The 22,843-nt window shown below is 37.6% G+C and overlaps 1 protein-coding gene across 2 annotated transcripts in view; it reads left to right on the plus strand.

Annotated features, from left to right (window-relative positions):
• LOC119772304 (junctophilin-1-like) overlaps window positions 1–22,843 on the plus strand; it is a 47,893-nt gene that overhangs the window by 21,892 nt on the left and 3,158 nt on the right. For both annotated transcript variants that reach the window (XM_038268662.1, XM_038268663.1), the window contains exons 4-5: window positions 4,582–4,700; window positions 19,588–20,351. In XM_038268662.1, the coding sequence (XP_038124590.1) occupies window positions 4,582–4,700; window positions 19,588–20,351 (883 nt within the window). The remainder of the gene's footprint in view (window positions 1–4,581; window positions 4,701–19,587; window positions 20,352–22,843) is intronic.

Here is a 22,843-nt window from a genome sequence, read left to right on the forward strand (position 1 = left end):
TAAAGTGATGAAAACGTTTCAGTTATGAGATCAAATTCTTCTCCTTGATGCATTTTGTCAGATTTGTTGTTATATTTTATTGTCATCTGCATTCTGGGAATCATTTTGATGAGAAGGAGAGATCATTGTAATATCTTATTTATTACATGTTACGAAGGGATGTTGGTGATTTTATGTCTGGTTTCATCCTTTGAAGTCATCAAACACACAGCGCTGTGATTAAAGTACAGCCTATGATCGTAACACAGCTAAGTGAGGAGTGTGACCGTTACTTTGAACTAGCTATTTCATGGTGACTGTCTGCTCTTATCTTTGTTTCTTTGTCCTCTAGATCCATGCAATCCTATATTAACATCCAGATCACAAAGAGCAGTGGTCTTAAACTCTTAAATTCCTGCAACTTTTAGATGCTTCTGTGCTTTGACACACTCTAAAGTATTAGCTCATTAGCAGAGCTGTGTGGAGTTTGACTGCAAGCCATGAGGGAGTATAACCATTTGAATTAGGTGTGAAGGTCATTAAACACATTTAAAATTCTCAGGATTTTTGTTTTAGATTACTGAAATAGATATAGGAGTAAGATGGTACAGAAAGAAATCTGAGTTTATTTTATAGATGATTGACATTTTTGTCATTTCACAACTAAAGAAACTGTGAGAGGCATTTCACACCACAGATTTTGGATAACTTTCAGTGGACCACAGTCAAATTCCTCAGATAATCTTATTATTTAATTTATTTATTTATTTATTTTTTAGAGGGTCGTTTGAAATCAAACAAGCAATCAAACTCTGGTCCTCCTAAAACAGTTGTTCACTTGCAGTGGGAAATACTAATGGCATATCTGGTAAACCAAGGGCAGGGAGTGAACCTGCCCCATTCCTCCTATGTATGAAGGTGCATAGCCTGCTGCCTTGACTGCTGCTCATACTGGACTGCCACCTGTTAAAAAAAACAACAAAAAAGGCAATGAAAAATAACATAATATAGTATAGAATAAAACATACTGTAAAAATAAGAACAGAAGGCAGAACTTGTATTTTTTGCATCAGAAGTGGCTTATTCTATTGCATGCTTTTGTTACTTCTGGTCATTCCCAGTTTCAAGCCATGTCACATCCCAAACAGCTTCTGTAACTTCAAATGGGCAGCTGCACAATTGTTCTATTTATTTTGAACAAGGGCCTAGAATATGGAGCTAACATAAAAAAACTTATTTTAGCATAACTATTATAAATGTCAAACTGTAATTTGTCAACCATCAGTCAAAGAAATATATCTTACAATATATCTTACACGCACACAGAATAAATATTTTTTGTGACTGTTAAATACAAAACTGCAGCTACAGGCTTTGCAGAAGAAAATTGCTTTTACTAGGATGTGGCGAAGGTTTATTATTTTATATCTTGAGTTTTTTTTAGGCATTAACAAAGATTTTCTGTGTTATTGCTTCTAATTGTAAATATTTTCTACAGTAAACTGAAATGTTTTAAGAGGCAACAGGCAACAAAAAACAGAGTAAATACCAACTACTAAATTGAAAGGTTCCCTTCAGAATAAAAGCCCACATAATTTCAAATGGTTGAGCCCTTAAAGGAATCCGTATCAGTGGTAATCATCATAGTGGCAGATATTTCAACTCGGAGAACATATAGCTACATCAATTTGTCCTTTTTCTTTAAAAATAGGAAATATTTACAGTTACACCCTAAATGCACCTGGGAGCATTATCACAGATCCTTCCTGCCAGTAGCTGTAAGACTTTGTAATCATCACTGTTCCCAAAAACCTCAATAAGTTGTTATATTCATGCTGATTTTTGCAGTTTTGTTCGCTGTCATTTAACTAATTCTGTCACTATTTTAACTCTGTCACTTATTCTGGTATATTTATACACTTTTTAAGGTCAACATTTGAGTGACCACTTTGGTGTAATGCTTTTGCTGCTGCAACACCACAATTTTCCACTGTTGGACAATAAAGGGATTTTCTATTATATCTCTACATTATGTATAGGTTTCATAAAGTAAAAATGGTAAAAACAAAAATCAGAACTGATGGGTCTCAAGAAATTAAAACTAATTGCTAGAAAATAAATTCAAATCCTAATGATATCCAAAAGGTAATGCATGCTTAACCCTCTGCCAAAAACAAAACCAACCATTCCTTTCGTCTAATGCCTGCACACGCCTGTATTTTCTCACCTTTCCTTTCACCCCCTCTTGTCCCAGTGCTCTATCACACCTCCACTCCCATCATTTTCTGCCTGTCACCTCCCACCAGCAGACATCCTGTCTGGGAACAGTCTGCATCACTTCTTCGGTCTGTCCATGACTTCACTGTGATCAGATCCCTTGGGCTGTGTCATGGGCATTGCAGCATACAATGAAAATAGCAATAGAATCATACAGGTCCCTCTGGAAATCTGTGACAGTTGAACCTGTGCGACCCGCAGGTCTGCAATGTGAGGTAACCGGAATGTTTTAAAGTTAGCCTCAACTGTTTTTTTTTTTTTTTTATAAGATTATGAACCTGTATACTGGGTGTATTCTTTTAGCTTAATAGAAAACATGTCAAATGATGTGACTGTCATGAATATAAATTAGACTTGAGTTCTTGTCTGGAGCAGCTCCCATGGTTTCCAAACATAATCTTGCAGCCTTAGTGTGTCTTTTGTCTGTGGGTGATGTCCTGCCTTATTTTGGGTCTCATGCGGCTTCTCATACATTTTAATATTTTACTCTCCAGCCTGTCCCGAACAAGACAGCCCCAAAGCCCAAGGACAAGGAGAGTACTTTAAAATAGAAGAGTCTGTCTGATGGAAAGATGCTGAGGGAGGGGAGCAGCACGCATGCAGACAGATGAGGGCAGACGTCAATAGCTAGATGAAGGATGAAAAAAGAAACAGGGAGCATTGATTGAAAGAGAGACAGACCGAGGAGGGAAGAGGGAGAGGAAGATGGATGAGCTGGGTTAATCAGGGCAGCTGGCACAGCTGTCGATACTTACAGTGATGTTAGAACTTTGCAGCTGCATCCTGTCATTCCTTGTTGCACATTCATGGAATATTAAAGAAGTCTGATATCAAACAAGTGCATTATCCAGTAGGGACTCTTGTTTTTTTATTGTGTTGTTGCTAAATTTTTTAAGAAAACCCAGTGGAACATATCTTTGCCCCATACGTAGTGGGGCTTATATTTTCAAAGCTTGTATAGTATATACACATATGCTTATTTTTTGCTTTCTCACAGAACCTGTTTTCTTTTTGAAATGCTTTGTTCCTTAAAATTGTTTCTTAAATATTTTCTCTGCTGCTGCTTTTGGGCAATGCCCTCTTCTTAAAAGGATTTTTTAATCCCAACAAATGTTTCTTGCTTGAAAAAAAGTAAATGTAATAATATTTAATCCAAGGAAGGATTCCATCTGAACAGGACAGTCCATAGAGCAACAAAAACATTTATTTTAAAAATTGGCCCCCTGCTGTGCAACCATGTGCACATCTCAGAGTCCCATGGTAGAATTTTTGTGCCTTTCTGTATCACATCACTCTATTTGAATACATCTAAGGAATTATGCTATGCTTGCAGAGCATCTGAAAATATTCAACCATGAAAAAAGCGTTTATCCTGGGATAGATGTACACATGGAGAATGATGGCTCAGATACAGACAGGTTCCACTCACTCCATCCTTTTGCCATTCATTCCCATATTGCATAACCTCACATTGTCATATTGTTCCAAGTCTGATTTTCGATGTATATTTGTTTTTTTTTTTAAGAATATTGTTGTACTGTGAAGGGTCATAATGAATGAAAATGATTTCCGTTGATTTACACAGTTTTTGTGGTAAAATGTATTTTACCTGTTCAACAAATGTGGTCTTGATCTCAAAGCATAAATTAAAATAGTGGATTTTTACCTCTGAAAGCTCTCGGCATGTTCTGTAGTGTAGTTACATTTTTATCAAGGAGGATTAGCAGACTGTAGGGTCAATTTTGGCTTTAGGATTAAACAGAGCATGATATTCAGAATTTACAACAATGCAGGTTTATTGGCAACCTAGACTACATGTATCTATTGAGAATGTTCATGTCAATCATCAGAGACTGTAAAAGATTTTGGGCTTGGCTTTGCGATTCCTGTCATGTACTCTTGTTTGTTTACCTGTATGTTTGTCTTAGCGACAACTTCTGGTGACCCAGTGCCGTGCCCCAGACTGTGTAAAGCTGTTGCTGGGTTATGGCTTTGTTCCATTTGGAAAATCAGGATTTGGATTTCAAATATCAACGCAAGTGAAAGTGTTACATTATCCTAGAAGGGGAAGGCAGAGTTATACTACTTGGAGCAGAGTTAATAGAGAGGAAAAATAATAGCAGTAGAGAGCCATTTAATATAAACAATCCAGCATGCTAGGTAACTGTCAAAAAGCATTTTTGTTTTACTGGAAAGTGGAAAAAATATGTCTTCATAAATGTTTTTTGTCTATTCCTTTGTAGAGGTGACCCCATTCTTTATTGTATCTTTGCTGTAATGTGTGGTTTGTTTTTTCTGATGTTATTCTTCCCATGCTGTGTCCAGGACGGCCCACGCCAGGACAAAAAGCGAGGCTGCAGAACAAGCCGCCATCTCTGCCGTGCATGAATCAGAAATTGCCAGGGCGGTCGCCAGGGAGCTTTCCCCCAACTTTTACCATCCAGGTAACAGTTCAAAACAACTTTCATACACAACATATTTCTGACTGTTAGAGGTGGGGCAAAACATTTAGTTTACAAGACGAAACCATAAACTTGCACTGATTTTATCAGTTCTTTCTTGAAACAGCTACTTTTTTTTTTTTTTTTTTTTTTTTTTGGACGATAAACTTCACAAATCACGAACATGCATTTGTAAATTGTGAAAAGGGCTAAAGAAATACTCAAAATGTAGCTTTAAATTATTTAACAAATCAATGTTTCTAAAATGTCTGCTTTTGTTTTAAAGAACTTTTATATACTTAAAGGGGAACGCCGGTTTTTTAGCATTGGGCCCTTGATTTTACGTTATTACATCATGTTCTACTCACCTCAACTTCATGTTATGAATGCTTGCGTTCCATAAATCATAAATTATGAACAGTTTAGCTTGTGCCTTCAAGTTGTTTGCCCATGGGAAGACATTACTTGGATATAACCTAATGGAATATCTTCAGAACAGCTCCAAAGGACAAAAAATTCATATGGGTGAGTATAACATGATGTAATAACGTAAAATCAAGGGCCAGTGTAAAAAAAATGTCGTTCCCCTTTAAGTGTTTCACTCTGAAATGGATAATGCTGAACTGAGTATGGTATATATATTGTTGTAAGGATCCACCTGGAAACACTGAAGCTGTCCTTAAGTTTAGTGCAAACATTGATGTCATTGACATCTAACCATTAATGTTCCAAAATTTTCTTATCATTCTTACATCCTTCCATCTGAACTCTCCAGGACTGCCGGAGGCTTCTTCAGTGGTTCATATAACTGAGTTTTTTCAGTCTTTCCACAGACCTGGAAATAATACCTTCCCTAATGGAAAAAAAAAACAAAGCATAAAGAACTCACATTTATATCTATATAATTATATATTTATATATATATATATATATATATATATATATATATATATATATATATATATATATATATATATATATATATATATATATATATATATATATATATACATATATATATATATATATACATATATATATATATATATATATATATATATATATATACCGTATATATATATATATATATATACACATATACACTCACCGGCCACTTTATTAGGTACACCTGTCCCACTGCTCGTTAACACTTAATTTCTAAGCAGCCAATCACATGGTGGCAACTCAGTGCATTTAGGCATGTAGACATGGTCAAGACGATCTCCTGCAGTTCAAACCGAGCATCAGTATGGGGAAGAAAGTTGATTTGAGTGACTTTAAACGTGGCATGATTGTTGGTGCCAGAAGGGCTGGTCTGAGCATTTCAGAAACTGCTGATCAACTGGGATTTTCACGCACAACCATCTCTAGGGTTTACAGAGAATGGTCCGAAAAAGAAAAAACATCCAGTGAGCGGCAGTTCTGTGGGCGGAAATGCCTTGTTGATGCCAGAGGTCAGAGGAGAATGGCCAGACTGGTTCGAGCTGATAGAAGGGCAACAGTTACTCAAATAACCACCCGTTACAACCAAGGTGGGCAGAAGAGCATCTCTGAACGCACAGTACGTCGAACTTTGAGGCAGATGGGCTACAGCAGCAGAAGACCACACCGGGTGCCACTCCTTTCAGCTAAGAACAGGAAACTGAGGCTACAATTTGCACAAGCTCATCGAAATTGGACAATAGAAGATTGGAAAAACGTTGCCTGGTCTGATAAGTCTCGATTTCTGCTGCGACATTCGGATGGTAGGGTCAGAATTTGGCGTCTACAACATGAAAGCATGGATCCATCCTGCCTTGTATCAACGGTTCAGGCTGGTGGTGGTGGTGTCATGGTGTGGGGAATATTTATTTGGCACTCTTTGGGCCCCTTGGTACCAATTGAGCATTGTTGCAACGCCACAGCCTACCTGAGTATTGTTGCTGACCATGTCCATCCCTTTATGACCACAATGTACCCAACTGCTGATGGCTACTTTCAGCAGGATAATGCACCATGTCATAAAGCTGGAATCATCTCAGACTGGTTTCTTGAACATGACAATGAGTTCACTGTACTCAAATGGCCTCCACAGTCACCAGATCTCAATCCAATAGAGCATCTTTGGGATGTGGTGGAACGGGAGATTCGCATCATGTATGTGCAGCCGACAAATCTGCGGCAACTGTGTGATGCCATCATGTCAATATGGACCAAACTCCCTGAGGAATGCTTCCAGCACCTTGTTGAATCTATGCCACGAAGAATTGAGGCAGTTCTGAAGGCAAAAGGGGGTCCAACCCGTTACTAGCATAGGGTGCCTAATAAAGTGGCCGGTGAGTGTATATATATATATATATATATATATATATATATATATATATATATATATATATATATATATATATATATATATATATATATATATATATATATATATATATATATATATATATATATATATATATATATATATTCTTTTGAAAACCTTTAAAAGTTCAGATTATTATAATTATCAGAAAAAGACTCGTTGTCTCATAATGGAAATCAATCAAACTATCAAAAGATCTAAAACATTTCAGTGTAACCAACAGAAAGTGCAAAACACAGCACTATAGCTCACATTAAAAGAGCACCAAGATAGGACTTAATGCAACACACTTTCCCCAAACGAGAAAATGTTGTGCTGTTTTGATTTAATGGGATTTAATGTCAGAAGATCTTGCGATGAATAACAGTCCCTGAAGTTAACCTTTGTTGTAATGTTTCAGAAATATCCACAAAGAGCGTGCATGCAAATATCAAGCCACCATTTATAAAAATGGAAACACTAAACTAAGCAAAAAGGGATCCACCATCCAAACCTTTAACTACTATTTGGAAACAGTGGAAGAGTTAAATAGAAGCTATGCTGCAGATGTACCAGTTGGTCGGCACATTTTGATATGGAAACCATTTCTTCAGACCCAAACTGCAGGTGCATTTAGGGGCTAGTGATGTCAGAGCATTTTAGCTGGTAAAATGCAACAGCTAAATATATATCACTGTAGAAGATGGTTTTAAACTTTGTTTTCAGTCTTTTTTCACATTGCTGAACTACAGATGAGGTTGCCAGTTACTGGTCCTGAAAAGTTCCTGGTGATGACTTTCATTGTTCAGTAATCCAGCCCAGTTTATAGTATATTTGTTTCTCAAAGCAAAACATTTGTCTGTAAATTTCATATTTTGTTAAACGGATTAACAAGTGGGAAGTTGGTTTGTGTACGTTGGAGCTTTTCACACTGATTATCTGAGCTTGTTCTTCAGCTTCTGCTTGGTACGCAAACAAAGAGAGACTGGTTCAGCAGTAGAGACACTAAAGATGATTTCTAACACAACAACGAAGGCCTGTGTGTTTATTCTAAAACAGACCACTGTATTCTGAATGGAAGCCTTTTTCCAGTCTCAAAGGCTTCCTTTGATAAAAATAATTGTTAAAGTCTTGGCTAAATAAAAGAAAGGAAATATGTTTGTTTAAGATATTTTTCATGGCTGATAAGAGAATACAGTAAGTAGTCCTGGAAGTGAACCCCTTTAAATGTTTCCCATGAGGTTTTTAACTTTTACTTTATCCAATGATTCAGTAGATATACTCTCTTCAAAGCACAGTGTGTTTTTTGAGTTTTGTTTAGTTTTTTGACAAGGTTAGATTATTTTAATAAGGTTTTAGCGGTATATACTACTACATACATGATCAGATGCTATCATTCTCATTTTTGGGATTCAGCTGAGATCAGATGTGGGAAATAAAAGCATGTTACAAAAGGGAGAACTGATCTCAATTGATTCTGTGTTATTTAAACAGCAAAGCCTTTTTTCTTTACCCAGAAAAATAATATCTTCATTACTAACATAAATAAATAACATAATACCTTAATTTCAACATTAATCTGCTTTGTTCATTGGGCGTAGAGTGGAGACGCAATTCAATCGTGGATGCATAAGTGTCTCGCTTAAGAGAATATTTCTAACGTGTTGTTTTATTATGTTTTTTTAAATGCAGGTTTTTAAAATGTGCTTTCTGTCTGTAAACATCCATTAATGAATACTATAGTCTTTTTTTCTCCTTCTTTCTTGTTTGAGCCAAATGAATGAAAGAGCATTTAACTTCAACTTAACATCAATACATTCAGTTTTCCCTTTCATCCAAACATATTATGAAGAACTAACACAATGAAAGGCTGCTGTGAAAGCATGAGTTCTAGACAGTTTGTCCATGGAAAATAATCCTTTATTATTGGATAAAGATACATGTAAACAGTGACATTTGATCTATCAGAGGCTGGAGATTAAGCTATCATTACTTCCTTCTATGATTCCTATTATTTTATACATTTTTGCATGACTATGGTGTTATGTGTGTAAATATATATAATTCCTTTTTGGTGACTTTAGCTTTTTTTTTTTTACTTTTTTTTTACTTTTATATAGAAGTAAATGTAGCATATGTTAGCCTGAACACAATTTAAAACATTTTTTCTGAACCTCTCACTGACTCTAGCATTATTGTTTGATGTTTAATTTCGCCCAAAGACATATAATAAACACAAAGAGGCAATGCCACACCTTTTGTTTATTTTTATCTACCACGTAAGATCAATGCTATCCTCTCCTCTTGCATTTGGTTGAATATATATATATATATATATATATATATATATATATATATATATATATATATATATATATATATATATATATATATATATATATATATATATATATATATATATATATATATATATATAGTACTATGAGCAAACTACTTCTGGTCTCTTGCCATTAGGCCACTACAAAATAGTAGGTGACATACAGATTGACAATGGGCTCCATTCAAGCATGTCGCTGCCTAAGCCACAGATATGGCCAGCCAAGGCCAGAGACATCCTGCGACTTGTTTGTGTTGTGGAAAACAGTGGTCATGCCTGGCAGGCTAAGTGTTCTCCAGGTGTGCGTGTCTGTGTGTGTGCGAACGGAGTGTCCTTGCCTTATAAGTCGGATCATGAATGAGAGAGTGGCCGATGTCATAATAAAGTGCAGCGCAGGATGACATATGAGCAGGAAAATTTAAACGTTCGATTACGTCAGCTTGTCTGTTAAGTCCAACTGAAAGCCAAAGAGGCACCTGCAAATAGCCTTATTTCAGATCTGTTGAACTTATTTTTGGTATTTTGTTTTGTATCTGATTTAAGATTGAATGTTTTTATGCAATAAAGGGAAGACACTTTCCTGGTTGGGGTTGTTTTCTGGGTGGTATTTAGTCTGGGAGATTTTGTTTGAGTTTAAACAGTTTTTCATATGTCCAGCTTCCTAAGGGAAAAATGTAATGCTACTCTCAAACAAATTTACATACAGGGACACAAGTTTGGCTTTAAAATAAAAGAACTCAGGCTGCATTGTATCAGATAATGCCAACTTGTCCAATTTTCATCTGCTTTCCTTCCTAATTAAGCCTTTACTAACAAAGTTTCAGCTATGGATATCTATACTCTTCTCGTTACTAATTTGCATTTCAGAATCATAGGGGATTATCACTAAGATTGGTAGTATGTGCCTCAAAAAGAAAGAGAGGCTCAAAGTAAATAGAACCCTGACCTTTACAATTGATTCATACACACAGTCCCCTGGAGGGGGAGCAGTGGGGGTTTTCTAGGCGTGGCCTGCGGGGTGACGTTAATTGGGCTATATTTGGTACTGATGTGTGCTCACAGAGGTCTAATGGAGACATAGTTGAAATCCTTATGCACTGAGAGGGCTTTGCTCCTGTGCTCACACTGCAGCTGTTCCTTCCTTCAGCCGCTCACCAGAGAGACAGGCGGGAGGTTTGAGGGCAGGGCTGGAGGGATCCTGCTCCGCCCTATTTGACCCAGTCAAGGTGCACTTGAATCAGGTGGGGTCATAAAAGCCAGTAGCTGTCAGGGCTAAAAAGCACACACTAGCAGGTGTTGTTGTGTATTCATAGCAGCAGGTGGGGTATAAGCTTTCACTCAGTAGTTTTCCCTTAAGTAATCTCATGCAGGAGCACCTCATGACTTTCAGGGAAAAGCAAAATAAGAAATATTTTAATTAATAACCTAGATTATATTTGTATAAATAAAAAAAAATTAATCACTTAAACCTGCTAGAACCACCACATCTTCATTATTTAGATTTTGAATAATTACCAAAACCATTTAGGAGGAGCTTTTTCCCCAGTGTTAACTCTTTTTTTATCTTCAATAATTTCTTTCACATGACTTGTACAGTAGGCAGTAAGTAATTTTTTTACATGGGTTTATACTGTAGCGTGATCCTTTAAAAGTTTGTATTCCTCTGTAAAATGCCAGGTTTTTGTAGAGCAAACATTTAGACAATGTTCTTTTTTCAAACCTTTGACGATTAAATAGTGAACTTTAATCAATACAAAAACACTGATAAATAAATATATTTAGAAAAGAAAATGTTAAACAAACCCCCATTTTTTTTATTTTGACATAGGCTGAGACTTTCTGTAATGTTGGAAAATAAAATCTTTTTGTACTGAGCTTTCTAGCAGAAACGCTAAAGTTTTAGTTCATCAGTCGTACACATTTTGGGTAGTGTTGGGTGTAGGAGTTTTCCCTGAAATCGAAGGATTGAAGGTTCAAGCCCTGACTCTGGCTTTCAGTGTTGTTGTGTCCTTGGGAAAGACACTTCACCTGCATTGTCTGCTGATGATGGTCAGAGGGCCCAGTGGCGCCAGCCTCACTTCTGTCAGTGAGCCCCAGGGCAGCTGTGGCTACAATGTAGCTTGCCACGATCAGTGTGTGTGAATGGGTGAATGACTGAATGTAGTGTAAAGCGCTTTGGTCAAGTCTCCTGACTTGTAAAAGCGCTAAATAAGTACAGGCCATTTACCATTTGGAACTCTCTGTTTATTTAACCAATAACAAAAACCCGAGTTCCATGTGAAGAAAACCCCCGAATCATTAAGCCTCCCCCTCTATGTTTCCCTGTAGTGTTCTTTTTGTGTTGTCCATCTTTATCTAGGTCAAACTTAAACACATTCTCCCAGAAACTTAGACAATTCTAGACAGGCGTCACTGTTTTCATTGTAATCAAAAGCTTCTTTTATAAAGCCCTGCCCTATGTCCACCATATAAAGAAATAAGGAGACTGTCTTCACAAAATTAAACCAGTACTGGGCGGGATTCCTGCAGCTTGTTTCATGTTGCTGTTTGCCTCTTACAAGCCTCCCTAACCAGCTTCTGTCTCCCCCTCCATTTAAGAGAATTTTCCCTTTTTTGATCAATTTAGTGAAAACTGTCCATAAAATAAGGTGGTGTATGAATCAATAAACCAATTAAAAATATCCAATAATCAATGGAGAAATGAAGGAGGATTTATTGTAGTCTTATTTATACAGTACAGTATACAAAATAAGTGGTCCTTCTACTTGTCAATCTTCTGGTGATATGTTTACATAAGGCCGTCCTACGTGCTCGTCCCCAATTTCACTTACCGGTGGTGAGTCTGACATAGTGGAAAAATTGCAAATTTTCTTTAAAAAAGTAAGCTTGTATGAGCGTTGCAAACAGTAACTTTTAAACAGAGAGTGCACAAGGAGAAATGGGCATGTGCATGCACTTGCACACGTTTAATAGGTACTGGAGAATTCAATTAAGTTTATTTATTCACAACACATGTCATCTCAAGGTACTTCACAGTTCACCAGATCATACAATCAAACTGATTCAAAGTTTTCTATCTAAGGAAAACCAGTTGATTGCATCGACTCATTGACTGGAATGCAATCCCTCACACTAAGCATGCTTGTAGCGACAGTGGAGAGGAAAAACTCCCTTTTAACAGGAAGAAACCTCCAGCAGAACCAGGCTCAGTGTGAGCGGCCATCTGCCAAGACTGACTGGGGTTGAAGGAAACAGATACAAAAAGCAGCTGTAAAAGGAAACACAACCAGGCAGCTCCTAGCCAACTCCCATGTCAGAGGATGAAGAGAGCACATCCAGCCAGACACAGTCAGAGAAACAGGACTACACTGAAAAACAGGCCAATCTCGAACATCTATAAACAAAGGTGTTGATGGCAGATGCACAGCTGATATTTCTCTCCAGGATGGGGTCACAGCCAAACAGGAACAGACTAGGCGAATGTTCTATGAAGGCGAGTCTTTTCAAAAATTCCTGAAAATCTTAACTTTAATATTTAAGGCAAAGTTTTAAAAACTTTTAAACAACCTTACTAGAGTATAACATTTCTAAAATGTTTTTAAACTTGCAAAAATCCATAAGTTAAATCATAAAGTCTCACAACTTTTAAATCTCACGTTCCTTGGAGTTGCAGACCATTGCTTTTCTAGCTTCCAGTAGAGCGTAGCTCTGTGGTGATGTTAAAGAAGCATGGTCATATTATAAGACTTCTATTTTTAAGTGCACCTTAAGTTCACCTTTCTAGTAGAATGCAATGTTTTTTTCTGAAAGATTAATGCTGCCTGCTGGTATAAAATTTGCAACATTTGCAACTGTGGAACCCAGAAGTATCTTGGAAGCCCCCAACCCCCCATGGATTCAAACCAAAGTTCTTGAACCCCCATTAACTAATCTTTTTGGTGGTTGAACAATGAAAGTGAACTGCAGTAGACCCTATTTCACTAAAGAAAACTACATTCCCCTTCAAATCACAAAGTTACCTATTTTAAATCAGCATTGCCATATGTATTTTTTTAAAGGATTATCTCTTAACATTGGTAATTTTTTCAGATCACTTCTACCAAATTCCCCCCACCCCACCCCACTGAGCCCCCCCTACTGTGAGAATTACAGATTTTGAGTAACAAAAAGTGTTACATCACTGCCCATGTGCGCACAGGGTTAATATGGAAGTACTAAAGGAGGTGGTGGCCTAGTGGTTAGAGCATTGCACTCGGGTCCCGGAGGTTCTGAGTTTCGACCCCAAACTGCTCCCTGCATGCCGCACAATGGCAGCCCAAAAAAAACAACATTGAAATACTGAGGCTAAGCAAGTTAGCACCTCCCAGCAAAGGCATAAATTTAATGAAGAAAAGTGAAAGATCTCCAGCTTTTTTTGTTTATTTTTTTTTATTTTTTATTGTCATTACATTGCCACAAGTACAGAGCAACCCATCCCCCTTGGGGAGCAGTGGGGTGCCATTGTGCGGTACTCGGGTGTTAAAGTATTTGATTCCAAGAGAAATAAGTCTCAAATAGCGTTTGGGAACATTATGAACTTTATTGATCACTGAGGCCAGAGCTAAAGCTGTGGTAGCCTGGCCAGCCAAAGAGCCTGGTTTCAAAGTTGGGACTAACAGGGTCAGCATCAACAGGTTAGAAACACTGATATAACAATGGATGTGACGCAAAAAGTCCTAGCTATACGCCCTCTTTCTGTAATTTCATAGACCGTGAAACATGTCAAACTGGAAATAGCAAATATGTCCTTTTGAGCGAAAGGACACTAAAGCTCTATTCATGCTATCAGACATCCAGAGTTGTCAAGTAACAAAGTACAAATACTTTGTTACTGTACTTAAGTACACTTTTTAGGTATCTATATTTTACTATATTACTTATTTTTCTTCCTACTTCTGACTTCTACTCATTACATTTTCACACAGGTATCTTTACTTTCTATTCCTTACATTTTTAAAACAAATGTTACAAGTTACTCTTGGCTTCAGTTTAATGTTTATAGATATTTATTTCACGTCATATGCGCCATCCAAAGCAGATCATTGGCGCCATCCACATCTAGTGAAAACTAGTGTAATTGGATGAGTCATATAACGCAAACACTCATTGGCTAGCTAATGGAAATCATCAGAAGCAAGCAGGTGTTCTTCAAACTGCAAATATGAATTGTCTATGCCATGCTACAATGTAGGATTCAGAAAAAGATGTCCAATTGTCTTAAAGGTCGGACACAGGCGAGAACGTATCAGGAGACGAAGACTAACAAGACCTCCCTCATCCATGGCTCTATCTCAAAGAATTTTTCAAAATACTCGAAAAATTTAGCTTTCAATTAATATAGTGGCATCTGGCTTATTATTTTAAAGGTGGCTTTATACTTTCAGTAGTGTTTGGATCAAATACTTTTTCACTTTTACTTGTGAAAAGAGGTCAGTTTGATACTTCAACTTTTACCAAAGTGTTTTTAAACTGTAGTATCTATACTTCTACTTAAGTAATGTGTGTACTTTTGACACCACTGAGTACATCAGAAAGGGTATCATTAAAACATCGCTCCTTGGCAGTTGCCAGCTTGCTGTTGGGCTTGCAAAAAAAGCAGCAAGTCCCAGAGAATGCGGCATCGTAAAGACCCACCTCCAGTCCTGTGATTGGTCAACAGCAATCTGGCTTGGCCAGGCTAAAGCTGTGGAGGCATTCAGATGTTGCTTCTGTGGTTGGTGGTGGTAATGCACCACATAGTTGTTTTGCCAACCACCTTTACAGTTAAGAAGAAGATGGTACCACTGAGCTGATTGATTTGTGAGCACACATACTGATTAATCTGAATACTAGTGATTGCAGTTCTATTCTTAGCTTCCACATTCTAAGTACAAATTTGCATTATAAATAGATAGATTTATCAAAATCAGTCGAGGTAGGAGGACAAACCTGAGCTATTTCGTTCAAAAAGGATTAACAATATTACAGGAGGGGGATGGCTATAAGGTTGGCCACCCTTGTTGTTTCCATATGGGTGTAATTCACCACTTCTTGAACAAGCAGTTATCCATTAAAACAGAAGGTGGCAGCAGTGACACCATCATGTTGAATGCCCTACTTTGACATTTAAAAATTAGTATGTTTAAGCTATACTGTCATTTTTAGAAAAATCTTATGGTCAGACTGCAGACTGAGGACACGCCTTTGATATTTCTTTAAAAATGAAGTTCAAATGTTGGGCAGGCTTAGATAGGGTATTGTTACTTATTTATATGCACTAGCCTGTCTAGTGCTACTCTAGTGCACAGGCTAGTGTGTCTGTGCACCAGAGTGTGGCAAAAAAAAATTGACAAAAATGTCTAATCTACAGAAGTGAAGGTTTTGTCACATTATTTATATTATATAGAAAGGAACAATTGATTCTCAATAATATAACGGTATTGTAACCTTAGTTGAAGCTGTGCTGTGTATGAAGCAGAACCGTAATGAACATACGGACAGCACAGGCACATTTTTCTCTCCAAAAGGAAGAAGGCATTTTATTTGATGTACAGTAACGGCAACAATTCACCAATGGGGTAACAGAGATTTAGATGCTTAGAAATATTTTTTTTCTTGTGGTTACTGTTGTCTGCTAGTCTGACAAAGCAGCAGAGAAGCCCTGTCATCTTTTCTAAAGAAAAAACAGCCTTGTGTAGGTGTTTGATTGTCAGTTCCTCAACAAACCAAAACTTCAGTGGTAAATAACAATTATGGTGACTTCCAAAGGTTCTATAGAATATCATACTTTTTGTCTTTATAAGCCCTAAATTATTATAATAGACTGCCAAGGAATATTTGGGTCAATCTAGTGTAATACCAAGTGGCAACAGATCTGACAAAACGCAGAGTACTTCTTCCTGCTGGGGTCTTCTATACCCAAATCCACAAGAACCATACACAAACACATGTAGTGGACCATGTGATCACTCCCAATGACTTTCATTGATTTTTAGTCATTTTTAACCCTTTCTATGCCCTAACCCTAAAAATAACCCTAAACCTAATCATTATCGATGCAAACCTCAGCCTAACCCTAACCCAATAGATACCTTAATCCCAAACCTAACCATTAGCAAAATAGCTTCTGAGGACCAGCTAAATGCCCTCACAGTTCTGTGTTTTGCAAAGAGAGCACTGGAACAGAAAAGGTCCTGTGGATTAACTTAAGCATAACTGGCAAACTTCTGCAGCTTAGGAAATAGCTTGAATTAAACAGGTAGCAGTGATCTTAGATGACACATGGCACCGATGGCAATTATCTGTTGAAAATACCTGGATGCATTTGCATTTAATGCATTTGTCGGCCGCATAACGAGAAGTCCTGCAATCCGGACAGACCTCGGCGTCACGCTATGAAGTAATCAGTCTTCGAATCTGGCCTTTTGAGGACGCAGGACGCCTTTATGTTGAAGAGTTGGATATATCAGTGGTTGGAACTGATCTCTGAACAGGATATTTCCTTTCTAGACCTGGATTACCCACCCCTAAGATGCGTCTCTTTTTTAACGCATTACTCATTAGCTTATTAGCAGAGCTTTATAGAGGTTGTGTGCATTCTAGTTTAGCCTTTTAATTCCAATCATATAGATATTTTCTTAAAGGTTTTTTAGTTATTACTATTTATATGTAATCTAAATGCCAAAAAATAAACTCTTCGCTGATGCTTACATTTTAAGTTTTCAATTAGAAAATATGGGAAATTTTATGAAAATTTTACGAGCTGTCTGACTCGTAAAATGAAGCAGTCACGTTCCAGTATACATTATTTTTTAAGACATGTGGACTAGAAACCTAAAATAAATACCCTTAAATAATTAGAAACTACAATAACAGGCTCATCTCTAACATCTGTTATTTAAACATGCACAAAAGTGCATACAAAAAAAAGCAAACCTGAATTTTTTTTTCAGGTAGACGGCAGAAAAGACTAGTCTACTTTTATTTCTGTATCTCTGTCATAAAAGCTACTCGCACTCGTTCCACTTATCTGGGACTGGGTCACAGGGGCAGCGATTTCAGCAGAGGTACCCAGACTTCCCATTCCCAGACACCTTCTCCAGCTCCTCTCGGGAAAGTCAGGACATTCCTGAGCCAGCCGAGAGATCCTTCCAGTGTGTCCTGAGCTGATAGAACATGCTAGGGTGGACTCCTGGGGAGAATCCGAGCTGACTTAGCTGACTCCTCTTGATGTTAAGGAGAAGCGACTCTACACTAAGCTAGAGATGCACCGATCAGATACTTATATATATACGATATATTGCTTTCACCAGGGAAAGGCTGGACAGCCCAGTTTCTTCCATTGTCAGACGATGTTCTCAGTCAAGGTCAACAGCGTTCCGCTATAAAAGAAACACTTCTTTACCCTCCGAAGGCCCCGGACAGTTTGCCCAATTTGCTTTTAGGCCACACCAATAGTCTTTCTTTATGCTCTCTCAGAACTCCTCATAACAATTAAAATGGTGTCTTAAGAAGATTTTACGTAAGTCACCTGTGTCCTTCTTATAGCAAGGGCTTGACAAGAGTTTCTGGTTTAACTATGTACTATACCATTTCTCTGTTTTCTTTTATGTAATATTGATTGATTGACTTTATTAATCTCATAGAGGAGAAATTTACTCCTTACATCAGCTCAAATAGTCAAAGAAGATTGTGCAAAAGGAAGAATAAAGTTGCATGGGATACATACAGTGCATCCACTTATGACAGCTTTTTTTTTAATAGTAGTATCATTATACAGGGTTGTTGCTCAGGATATTTACATGGGTAATATAAACAGCTAAGAGTTCTTAAAAGAAAATGTCCAAAAACTTTCCAACCTTTTTTCTTTGTGTTCAAATTCATTTGAATTACGTCAGAGAAATTATAATAAAGTATTTAACCCACAGGGGTTTGAAGCTAGAGGTTGCTTAAGTTGTGAAAACCATCTAGAAAATGTCTGGAAGCCCCAACAGGATTCTGTCCCCAAACAAAGTGAAATCACTCAGTCACTCCAGTGGAGCCGAAACTCTTATTGAACTATGGTGTGAAATTAAGCTGTGGGGATATGTTAAGTCCCACAAATGTTTACATATCCCCCTTTCTCTTTGTAGTGGGTCGTATTGCCTATGGTGGTTTAGAAACAAATTAAGAATGACTCACAACCGAAAGGTACACTAAGATTATAAGTATGGAGGCCCCTGGGGTTACACTTTAAAGCTTTATGCTTTACTGTGTTTACTTTTGCCCCTTTGATTTTTTTTTTTGCTGACCAGTTGCATAAATTGTGTCTGTGTTCAAATTTTTTAAAAGGTATTACTCTAAGGAATACATCTTTCTTGAAAGCCTTTCACTTTAATTCCTGATTTCTTGAATCAGTTGAAGTTGTGTGTATCAAAACATAACAATCACCTTCATCCTCTTAATGAATTTCCATCCATCCATTTTCTCCCACTTAGTCCTTGTCAGAGTTGCGGTGGGGCCAGTGCCTATCTCCAGCAGTCTATAGATGAGAGGCAGGGTACACCCTGAACAGGTCGCCACAGGGCAACACAGATGCACAGAGACACTCAACCATGCACACGCATAAGAGTAACCAATTAACATAAGAATCATGTTTTTGACTGTATGAGGAAGCCTGAGTACCCGCAGAGAACACATGCATGCTCAGGGAGAACATGCAGACTCCATGCAGAAAGACACCGGGCCGGGAATCAAACCAAGAACCTTCTGGCTGCAAGCCAACAGTGCTAACCAGTGCTACACAGTGCAGACCTTAATGAATTTCCTTAATTTAAAAAAGAAAATCATTCACAGATTATACAAAATGCCAAACGATATCCTTATGTATAAGAATGAAGACATTAGGCCAAAAATACTGATATACTGTGATAGTATTCTGATACTACAGTAATCAGTTCTGGCCCTTAGTTATTTGAAAATTTGAGGTGTAATTTTAAACACTTGATTTTAAAGGTTAATTAGAAAGCTTACTGGCCAATTAATACAAATATATATATTTTTTTTTTTGGAAGGGGGCCTTAATGTAGTTTACTCGTTCATGTTATAGAACAGTAAATGGCATTTCTATGATTTCTGTTGGCCTCCTAACGAATGTAAAAGTTAAGTTTATACTTGTTTGTGATGGCTTCCCTTACAATTTGTTTTACTTATCTTTCATTTTCCAGGACCGGATTACATAAAACAACAGTTAAAAGAACCAGTAGAAATTAAAGAGGTCCCTGTTGAGAAGAAGGAAGAATCTCCACACGATTCTCCTCATTTCTACCGCAAAGGCACAACTCCGCCTCATTCTCCTGTGGCTAGTCCTGCAGCAACTCCTCCCCCCTCACCTGAGACTAGCAAAAGCTCTGGCCAGATTGGTAACAGCATCAGCCACAAACCTAGCAAAGAGGAAAAACCCTCCCGAAAGATAAGCAAAGAAGAAAAACCCTCCCGAAAGATAAGCAAAGAAGAAAAATCAAGTTTTAAGGCCATCAAGGATGAGCGACCTAGCAGGAAGCTGAGCAAAGAAGAGAGGTTGTCCTTCACTGATGGGCCCAAGTCTTCTCATGTAAACATTGAGGCTCCACCTAAACCATCTAAAGCTCAGCCAACAACCCCAGCATCTGTGCCTCCTTCCCAGCCACCAACTGTTCCAGTCAATGGCCAGCTGCACTCAGAGTACCACAGTTACTATGTCAAGGCCACTCCCCGGGGCCCTCCACCCCCTGAACCTGAGGAAGTAGAAGAAGAACCTAGTGTCCAGGATCTTGCACGTTTACCCCCACAACCTAGGTCATTTAGCACCCCCACCCCTACTCCTAAACCCCCTTCCATTCGGGAAAGCAAGAGTGACCCAAAACTCAGGAAGCAAGATTCCCTAAAACCAAAGAGCCTTGCAGACACAAAGAAAGCAAGTATGGAGATTGCTGAAAGCACAGAAGAAACAGTAAGTATGTTGTTCTTTTATTAGGGTAGGTTTTACATCAAACAAGTAACTCGACAGAGTCTCTGAAGCATTTTTTAAAGCATTGAAGAGGTTCAACTCCCTATAAAAATTAATTGTTTCAAATATTTCTTAACGTTTTACCTGTAGTTTACTGTAGGGAAATGTACATTGTCAGTATATCCTTCTTTAGATAACTTTAAATGTTTGATTTATATCAAATACAATCAGACTGAAAGCAAAATTCAGCTTTTAAATAATGATGTCTTTTATTATTGTAGATAAAAGTTATCCAAAGTTATCCTTATGTCAAAATATGTGTTTGTTAAATATCAGAAAACAAAATTACCTCTGGACAAAAGGAAGACACAAGATCCATCTCACATCTGCCAGAAACACTGAACCAAAACACTGGGTTTTCTGAACCATTTTGTTGTATTACGTTGTATAATAAGAGAAAATTGTGAGTTTTAGAAAGGTCTGTGAATGGTATCAAATCTTTAAGGGTCAGCGTCCTTCAGCTTTTTTGTCTCCTACACCTGAATCAAATGTCTAAATTGTGTGGGGCTCTGCCACTGGGCTAAAATTGGAGTCAGATGTGTTGAAGAAGAAGCAAATCTATACACTGCATGTCCCTGACACTTGAGGACTGAGGTTTAAGACAACAGGTCTGTGTTCTTTTAGTTACAATATATTTGCCATAAAACTAATATAGCATTTCAACAGCATCCCACTGAGAGTCAAAAATAGTTGGTCAGGGGCTGATTTGCTCCTTCAGGACATGAAGAAGGAATTCTGCACTGCAGCGGAAAATCTTTACCAAGAATGTCAAGTTATCAGTTGGTGACCTTAAGATTAGCAACACTTGAGTAATACATTAGAACAACAAAACAAACAGAGAAGCCCACCTCCACATGGCTCAGAAAAAAGCCGAGGTGCTAAGGTAGTGTGGTGGTTAGCACCACTGCCTCACAGCAAGAAGGTTCTGAGTTCGGGGCAGCCAGGAGACACATCTCCCTGTGTCTGCGTGGGTTTTCTCCTGGTTCTCTAGCTTTCTCCCACAGTCCAAAAATCTGCATGTTAGGTTGATCTGACATTCCAAATTGCCCTTAGGAGTGAGAGTGAAGCAAGGCCTATTGAATGCCTTGCCTGGGATTGTAGTGTCCCCCCTCAACCCCATAAGGAAATAAGCCATTACAATAATGATGGATGGATGGTATACAGTGGGCTGATTCTGAATTGAGCACATTGTAGATCCTACCTTCTGTTCCTTGCTCTTCCAGACAGCCTTTAGCCATGCAATAAAGTCCTTTATTGCATGATGAAAATGCACGAGTGATGCTTGCCAAAATTTGGACATTGCCAAAGTATATGAAACTGTGTGCTTTTACATCCGTCACACAGAGTACTTTCCAAAAATTCTGTTTTTGTTAAACTCCTTGAGGTGGGCTGTGCCTATACATCTCATCACACAAAGAATAGTGGGCAGTCGCGTGAATCCTAAGTTATTGATAGGAACGTCGAAAGGTCCCAACGCTACATAAACTATCAATATGAAGCATCCAGCTATTCTTACTTCTGTCCTTACCACTAACCCTATTCAGGACTTACCATGGCAACCACTGACACACTTACCCGATTCGGATGGACTAAAGTCCTCCAGAGTTCTGTCTAATGATCTGATTATTTGACTCAGCTCTGTTGAAGCAAAGACTCATGTAAAAGGACAGCAGACATCGGGATGGTAGTTGAAGACCCCTGATCTAAATTTAATAAGATGCTGTGGACAAAATCGTAAATGAGTCTAAGACTTTTTCCTCAGTACAGTTTGTGACTCCGGGAAATAATAAAGACATGCAAGATGTCTCTTAAAGGAATTTTGTTTTCAATCCAAGCTTATAATCTTTCACATTTTGTAAAAGTTGATTGGCAAAAACCAATATCAGAACCAAAATTTATGGAACTATGGGAACATGCAAAGTCTTTACTCTGCAAAAAAAATCTAGAAATAAGCAAAAATGTCTTAAATTAAGTGTATTTACTCTTAATTTGAGCAGGTAAATAAGATTGTTTGCTAGGGGAATGAGTGTTTTTACTCTTAGAATAAGATAATTAGATAACATGCACTTGAAATAAGACAATGTAATTGTTTTGTCTTATTTTAAGTGTAAATTGTCTCATTTCATTGGCAAAGTGTCTCACTTATCTCCTCACTTCAAGAAACAATGCACCTTTTTTTAAGAAAAAATGACTTATTTAGATATACATTTTTTTTAAGTGTAATAAGTAAATAACCAAATTATGTTGTATTTCAGCATATGTGAAGTCAGCATTTTTAAAAATATTTATTGGAATAACTTCAAATATCATACTTTTCTAGCAGAAATGCACATAAATGGTAGTAATGGTTTAAGTACATGGACATACATTTTTTGCTTCAAGGTTTGAAATAAAAATTGAAGAAATACGTGTATGATTTGGCAAAGGGGCAAGTT

This window comes from Cyprinodon tularosa, unplaced genomic scaffold (genome assembly GCF_016077235.1).
Source record: "Cyprinodon tularosa strain WSP-4 unplaced genomic scaffold, ASM1607723v1 ctg707, whole genome shotgun sequence".
Taxonomy (NCBI): Eukaryota; Metazoa; Chordata; class Actinopteri; order Cyprinodontiformes; family Cyprinodontidae; genus Cyprinodon; species Cyprinodon tularosa.